This window comes from Salvia hispanica, chromosome 1 (genome assembly GCF_023119035.1).
Source record: "Salvia hispanica cultivar TCC Black 2014 chromosome 1, UniMelb_Shisp_WGS_1.0, whole genome shotgun sequence".
Lineage (NCBI taxonomy): Eukaryota > Viridiplantae > Streptophyta > Magnoliopsida > Lamiales > Lamiaceae > Salvia > Salvia hispanica.
In genome coordinates, this window is record NC_062965.1 from 40500203 (window position 1) to 40508655 (window position 8453).

Genomic DNA, 8453 nt, shown 5'->3' on the forward strand with positions numbered 1-8453 from the left:
TAAGAAACTTGTAAATTTGAAGATTTGAGAACGTGGGCTTGAAAACGTAGAGAAAGCTGTAGATTTAACTAAGGAAGCAAGTAACGAAACGTAAATTTAAATAAGAAAGCACGATAAAGATTCGAAAGCAAGAACTAAAGCTACTAAATTTAACTAAAGGAAAATGACAAAAGTCTTCTTCTAAGAGCACAAGTCGCTCTTATATAGTTTTCAGCCAAGAGGTAAGGAGCTCGGATCACGTTTGTCGCGCATGCCATAGAGAGCACAGTCTTTGAGGAGTCCACCCATTTAGTTTGCAGCTGGAACTGTTTGCTAGATTGAGTTTCTGTCCCATGTTGGCCAACTTTATTGGCCTAAGCACCTGGAACCACTTGATCATCCTTCATCAGCATGCAAAACCCTTCAATCTTCTTCTCTACTCCAGATTGTTTTATCTACGAGGCGCCTTCACGTATCCTTCCCATTTCACAGCAAAACCTTGCATACAAACATGCACATTGTATTTGTATAGTACAAAAGTGAAATAGGATTCATAACACAATTCATTGTATCATGTCTCATACGAGGCTCGTGTCTCTAAATCCAGCCTTGCTCAGCTCGGGTGTAGCTCCCTACCCCCAATCACGGGTACCAGGCACCAGAAGAAATTGAACCTAAGAATGTGTCGCTGAAGGATGATGTATACAACTTTGTAATATTTTTGTTGGAGTTAGTGCTGGAGGAGATGCCGGAGATTGACGAATATGGCATTAGTCTAACTTGGTCGGTGCAGTCTGAGCTAGAGCGGGACCGGAGGTATAAGGTGTTGTACACCAAGCTACTTAGGTATGACTAAGAGAGTGAGGAGATGGAAGATATGGTTTAGCTATTGCAGATTGGGCTTGATGGTATGGCTCCTAACCCGGATAACCGCCCCTCCGTGCCTGAGGTCGTGGCCGAAATTCACTGCCTCTGCGCTCACAATGTCGTTGTTGATTACCACTATGTCGGTGATCTTACTTTTAACTATTCTTGTCTGCAAATATTTTCATTTTTCGTATTTCCAACTTCCATTCTCTCTTTTTATATTCCTCGTACCTTTTAAACATTCAGATCCCTTAGGAAATTGACACATTTTTATTCATTTTTCTAGTTCTATTATAATGTAACTGGTCTAATAAGGACACTCCCCTTATTATATAAACAGATAGAAATTTCTCAAAATAAAATATGGCATGACATAACTTTCCTAACCTCGTTTCTCATAAACTATACTTTGAACTTAACTCAAATTTATCGGTCTAAGCCGAATAGTCAATAAGCATTCCGTAAAATAACACATTGTACTCCCTCCATCCCAAGGTATTAGATCAACTTTCCTTTTTGGGATGTCCCAACATATTAGACTCATTTCCTTTTTTAGCAAAAAGCATCTATCTTATTTTATTCTCCACCTACTTTTTTCTCTCTTCTCTCCCCTACTTTTTCCCTCTCTCATACTTTACTCTCTCCACTTTAACTATTTAAATATCAATTCCTTAAATCATGTGCCCAAAAGAAGTGAGTCTAATACTCTAGGACGGAGGGAGTATCAAGTAACATACATAACAACCTTTTTACATCAAATCATACTTCAGCATAGATCATTCTTTAGGGAGGAAAGCCCAAAATAGCACATTGAATAAAAAAGCTCACACTAATATTTTTCTTAAAATTTAAATTTTACGTTAAATAGAAACTTAATCTTGGAGATAGCCTTTTTGAAAACATAAACATAATAACGTACTAATCAAACTCAAAACAATTACTCCCTTCGTCCAAGAAATATTGTCTAAGTTTAACTCGACATGGGTTTTAAGAAATGTGAAGAAAAGTGAGTTGAAAAAAGTTAGTAGAATGAAAGTACCACATTTATATATTAGTTTTATAATAGAATGTGAGTGTAAAGAGTTAGTGGAAAGTGAGGTCAATTTATCAAAAATATAAGAAAAGCAAAGTGGACAAATTTTCACGGACGGACCAAAATCACAAAACTGGACAACATTTCACCGACGGAGAGAGTATATCACTAGAATGCATGCCTCGTAATTACTCCATCTTTAATTCTTTCACTTATCTTTAGGTAAATTCTAGAAACTCTCAATATTTGTTATATCAGGAGATTTAATTAATTTCGTTTTTATATTAGAACTTTATTTTTTCTGAATTAATTATTTCGTGAAGGAATAAACTAATATTCATAAACATTGGATGTCGTCTTCATCTCTCATTTTCTTCTTTTTTTTCACGGTTGCTTGGGCCGTTGCAAGTGATGCTAGCCAACCATTCGCGTCCCCAAAATCCCATTCTCCGTTCTTCAATATCCATCTACTAACCTTTAACTACAGTATTCCTATTTTGTATAGTTGCAAGTAGTTCTCATAGTAATAATAAAAAATACATCAGTATAATTAACTGTTTAGCTTGCATAAACGGTCAAATAGAAGTGCGTGTAACATGGGACGATAGTAGTATTACTCCGTCCGTCCGCCATTTATAGTCTCATTTGGACTCGACATGGATTTTAAGAAATTATTTAATTTTATAAAGAAAAAATATGGAAAAATGAGTTAGTGAAATGTGTATTCCACTTTTATATATTTATTTTACGATTTAATATGAGTATAATGAATTAATTAAATAATAGATTCATCTATCTAAAATGAAAAAAATAACAAATAAAATTTTAAATTATGAACCTCTCAAAATCTCAAAATGATAAAATGAAACTTTAAATTATGCAACGAGTGAATGTAACTTTTGGTACACCATAATAGCAACATTACTATAAATGTACTATTTGTCACCGTGAGATAAATGTTGCAGACTTTCACGTGCAATTTATGTGGTGCATATCCATATCATATTCATTTATCTCAGCACACGTGTTTTTCACTTTGTTTAACGCTGGCCATTCATTGGCTGTAGACTAGCCACCACACCCACCCTAAAATATCCATTATTAATATTTGGATGTCTTCTTTTCTGGTTGTATGCATTAACAATACCTTTTCATTTTATTTCAATTTCCTTTCCGAAATTTCAAAATCATGGAGATAGATTTTCTGGGCCTGAATTCCTCCAAGTACAAATTGGAGCAAGCAAATCTCAAGAATCCATACTTAGATTCCGGTACTTTTGAATTAAATTTGTGAGAATTATATTCATTCGATGCAAATTAACATTTTATTGACTTGCAGCTAGAGGAGTTGAAACGTCTTTGTCTCTCAGTACAAGTTCTTCCTTCAATTTCTCCGATGTATGCTTTCCCAACTCAATTTTTTTTTCTTTGTGAAATGCTAAAAAATTTTATTGAGATTTTTAGACTTAGGTGCGGATGTTTTGTAGTTACAGAAGAAGAAATGGGAATTTGCAAGTAAAGAAGATGAGATGCGATCTTCTTCGTGCAGAGGCGATACAATTTGTGGGGTGGATAAATCTCACGTGACAGAACAACCTAGCCTACTTCTGGTGGCGCCGCCGGCTTTCCGCCAAGCCTCCGGCGGCCCCAATTTAAGGTACTCAACTTATCCCATTTTTTGGGAGTATAGTTTTATAGATTACAGACTTTTGTCGGTTATATCTAAAATACATCCATTTAATTATTCCCTCCGTCCCATTAAAGATGACTCATTACTTAAAGTGGAAACCCTTTATCTCTACTTTATCCTCTCTCTCTTACTTTACTCTCTCCATTTAACACATAAAATAAAGTTGCATAAAATCCCTTGCCGCCCAAGAAAGGGGTATCTTCTTTGGGACGGAGGGAATATCTCTTATTAATCGAATCGTAACTCACTATTTATTAAAACTTTTCTTTAAAATAATATCCATTTGTTATTTTCTGCTACACTATCCATGGATTTTACTTTTAAGTTTATTACTCCCTCTATTCCATAGAAATAAAGATACTCCATTCTATATATAGTTATATCAATTTAACTTATACCACTAGAGTTCATCATTAAACACTAATAATAATATAGGTTCCACTATTCACTTAATATTATTTTAACTATTTTTCTAATCTTTTAATCTTAATTTTTTAAATTATGCATTAATTCTCCTGTCCTTCTAAATGTCTCTATTTTTATGGGATGAAGGGAGTATATTAATTACTCCATCCGTCGTATAAAAATTGACTCCACTTTCTTTTTTCGTCCTAGAGATAGGCCATTTTAACTTATGGAAACTTATTTTTATTATGTTTTACTTTATTTTTTTTATCACATCTCCAATACACTGTTTTTACTATTATTTTTATTTTCAATTACTTTATCAATTACGCACTAAAGTCCGTATTATCTTCAAATGGTACAACACACTTCATCTCTGTTACTTTATTTACTCTTGTACTTTATTAACTCATCATCTATCTCTTTCTTATTTTATTTTCTCACAACTTACATACTCCATTCTATCTCCTACGTTGTTCTCAATAAATTTAACTCATCAAATGTACTTCTTCTATCCCATAATAGCAGGGACATTTTCCTTTTCTGTCTGTCCCATAAAAATAGTCAATTTTTATTTATGGAAAGTTCTCTCTAACTCGTTACCCATATATATCAATTTATTTACAACTTATACCATTAGGGTCCACCATTAAACGCTAATAATAATATTAGTCCCACTATCCAAATATTATTATTTTAACTGTCATTCTCATATCTCTTACTTTACCAATCATGCATTAATTACTGTGTTGTCCCAGATGTCCCTATTTTTATGTGATGAGGGGAGTAATTCTTAATCATTGTGTCCAAAAGAAATGTTCCAACACTAATCACTAATGAAAGGGAGAGCGTACAAAATAGAATCCTAAAATTACACAATAGCGAAAAATTACATACTTGAAGTTAGGGGTGAGCATTCGGGTTTCGGTTCGGTTTTTGCCAAAACCGAATTTAGTTCAAAATCCAAAACGAACTAAATCGAAAAACCAAAAACCGAATTTAAAAAATCGAACAAAACCGAAAAAACCAATATTTTCACAAAAATCGAAAAACCGAAAAAAATGGAGTATACATTAATATATATATATAATATTTTATTTTAAATATACTAATAGAATATAATATATAATATATAAAATTATCAGAATAAATATATATATATAATGCATATTATATAAAATATATTAAAAGAATATTATATATATATATATACTATATATGATATACTATATTAAATTAATAGAATAAATATATATAGTATTATATTTAAAATATAATTCTGTTATTCGATTTTTCAGGTTTTTTTTTCGCCCGAACCGAACCGAACCAAAAAACCAAAATTTTTGAATTTTGAAAACTGAACCGAACCAAAAATCGAAAAAACCGAACCGAATTTTAAAATTTCAGTTTGGTTCGGTTCGAATATTCGATTTTCGGTTTTTTTTCGCACTCCTACTTAAAGTCATAATCATTCGTTAACGTGACTATAGCTTGCCAATATTTGTTCGACTAAATCGTGCTAGAGTTGATCATGAGTGACATCATTGTGTGACAATACACAATACCTTTAATATTTTTGTAGTGTTTCCGGTGCACCTTGATTTTTAGTGTTGGTTTCGGTGGATAAGCTTGTGGAGTCGGTTATATAATCGTCAACCCAATTACGGACGTGTGGTCATCCGTTCTCAATAATCATTGTGTAATATAATGCACACACTCACTCCCCTGAAATATGATCGCCTCAATTTTTTTTTTATAATCGTGAAGCATGCTTAATCTAGGTTGGATGCCTTTATGCTCACACTCCTATTTCTATATGAAAAATACACTCTCTCTATGTCACACTCTAGTTGAGGCGCGCAGTGTTTTTCTAGTTTTTCCACTATAATTAAGTTATTTTTTTATTTTATTCTCTCTTCACTTATCTATGTCATTCTTTCTCTTCTCTTTATTATCTTTATACTAAACTCACTAAAGATGTTTTCTTAAATCCACTTCCATAAAAAATTCTGTCACTAAACACGTTTTCTTAAATCCCGTCTCCTAAAAGGATTTCACGAATGTCTACCACCTAGATGTCACCGGCAAGTTAGTAGTCGACGTTGTTCCGACGTTCATTGGTCGTGAATTTATAATCACAGCTCTATCATTGAAACATCGTTGAATAAGTTCGCGTGGCTCAGAAAGTTATGTCGTTTTTGGATCATGAGACACCAAAAAATGCATGACAAACGTAAAATCAGGTCAGCAAGAACTTCTAGCACAATTTTCGGATCGAAGCCTTTGGGGACGATGGTATATACCTTCCTACATGACGTTGACAATTCTTCCAATACCAGTGCATGCAGTTGATGCTTACAAGAGCCTTTCCGCAACAACTTCTCGTTCCAATTACACGTTCCTCTTGGATCGAACTTTAGGAGCCGGCAGAGGCTGTGTATATTATTCATTAGCCAATTGAATCAATGAAAGAATTAAATATATCAAATAACAAATAAAAAATTAAAGTTTAAATCTTAGTATAGTAAGATATACATCACACTCACATCAAGTACGACACATGTTACTCACACACCTATCATTATCTACATTGAAGATCTATCAGTATATTTCATGATAATCATCAATTTTTAAATTAAAAAATATGATGAATCACGAAAGAGTCGTCGTTGATTACGTTGATAATACTTGATATAATTGTTTTGTTCGATATGTCACTTATCGTTCATAAAAGTTTATTTGAAAAATTTACTTGGTCAAACAATCAAACGTCTTTAGTTATTTTATCGATAAAAGACTGAATCTCGTTTTTTTAGCGTGAATGATTACGGCTCTTTTTATGGGTGTTCTTGATTATGCAAAATATTACTTGATGCAGGAACTTGTCTCTATTAGCTGAAACTAATGGATATAATAATGGAAATGCATCCAACGGCATATCTGATGGAGGTATGTCATATTGTATTACTCCTTTCGTCTGCAACAAAAGAACCATTTTGCTATTTTGGTGTATCTTCAATTAAATGACCCATTTAGTTTTTCATTTATATTAATGGATCACACATTCGACTAAATCACTATTCTCGTATTTTATTACTCTCCCTTTCCCATAATAGATAGCACACTTGGATAAGAAGGAAAATTTTTTCAAAAAATGAAAATGTAACATCTTTTATAAGACAAACTAAAATGAGAAGTGCAACATATAAAGCTATATATAAAATGGATCTCCACTATTTTTACACGTCCATTTTCTTTTTACAAACTCAAATAATTTTTAAAATCTATGTTAAATCAAAATGAGTTTTTTAAGACGGAGAGAACAATACATATATATATATATATTATATGCACATGAAGCTGTATTCATTAGAACTTGTAGTTCATTATAGAGAATTCATATTTTTAAAACACGGATTTTGAAAATCTAATTTTATTGTTAGACTTATAATGAACTCTAGGCTATCTTATAATTATTCATTTGGCGTTTAACGTTTAAGACAAGTTCGGTATTCCTATGCACATATTTCAGTATCTGATCTCTATATTTTGAACGGAAATAGGTCATACTCCAACGGTGGCGATGGCCCGACGAGCAACCTTGGCCAGATTCTTGGAGAAGCGATTGCACAGGTATAACTCGATTAAAAATCTAAGGATCAATGAGGAAATCCACTGATTCCCTTCAATTTAACAGAATGAATCAAGCAAGGACATCTCATCTGATGGGGAAATCACTGGGTTTAACCAACTCTGAAGCGTGTGAGACGACGATTACCAGAAACAGCAACAAGAAGAGCAATGACCCGAAACGAAGATGATGATGATGATGATGATGATGATGATGATGATGATAATGAAGATCAGGTAAAAAACCTTACAAAATGTCAGCAATGATAACTACGGTATGCCAAAGAATAATCCAGCGACGCTTGCAACAGGTTATTGGACACAATGCAGAAATAATAAACCAATTATAGCTATCTACATCTTCATTCACATAGATGGTTTGCATATGGAGTAGAGTAAGTAATAGTAATACCAATTATAGCAAGGACTTGTTGAAGACCTCCAATAATTGATTACTATTTATTGTTGTATAATGTATTGTTTATATATTCATTATCATTCATATTCTTACACTTGCTACCAATAATTTGTACACATTGCACTTCTTGTTTCATCGTATGGGTTTCGAACAATCTGCCGTTGATGTTTCCTGCAAAGTATTTCAAGAGCGCGGCCCTTGTTTTGTATTAAAAAAAAAAATGAGCAGATGATAAACTCTAGACTAAAGGCCATTTGTGGTCCTAAATATATGTTGATTTTACAATTTTGGTCAAGAAACATTTTCTTTTGAATTATTGCATCCCAAATAAATAAAAATGGCTGGATTCAGTCCATTTTGGACGGAGCTGTCAAATTTTTAACGGTCAACAATAATTAAGTTAGTTTTGATTGGATTAGCAACTTTTAATT

General features: G+C 32.8%; 1 protein-coding gene across 3 annotated transcripts; it reads left to right on the plus strand.

Moving 5' to 3' along the window:
- The first annotated feature begins 2993 nt into the window (after window positions 1–2993).
- Window positions 2994–8114, plus strand: LOC125223225. 3 transcript variants are annotated; one of them, XM_048126384.1, is made up of 7 exons: window positions 2995–3150; window positions 3219–3277; window positions 3367–3536; window positions 6853–6923; window positions 7538–7607; window positions 7672–7841; window positions 7916–8114. In XM_048126384.1, exons 1-6 carry the CDS (start codon window positions 3069–3071, stop codon window positions 7793–7795), a joined length of 576 nt encoding a protein of 191 aa, XP_047982341.1. In that variant the 5' UTR covers window positions 2995–3068; the 3' UTR covers window positions 7796–7841; window positions 7916–8114. The 3 variants fall into 3 exon arrangements, with proteins under 3 accessions (XP_047982420.1, XP_047982341.1, XP_047982262.1); XM_048126463.1 differs by having other exon boundaries at window positions 2994–3150; window positions 3373–3536; window positions 7672–8114; XM_048126305.1 differs by having other exon boundaries at window positions 7672–8114.
- The last annotated feature ends 339 nt before the right edge of the window (window positions 8115–8453 follow it).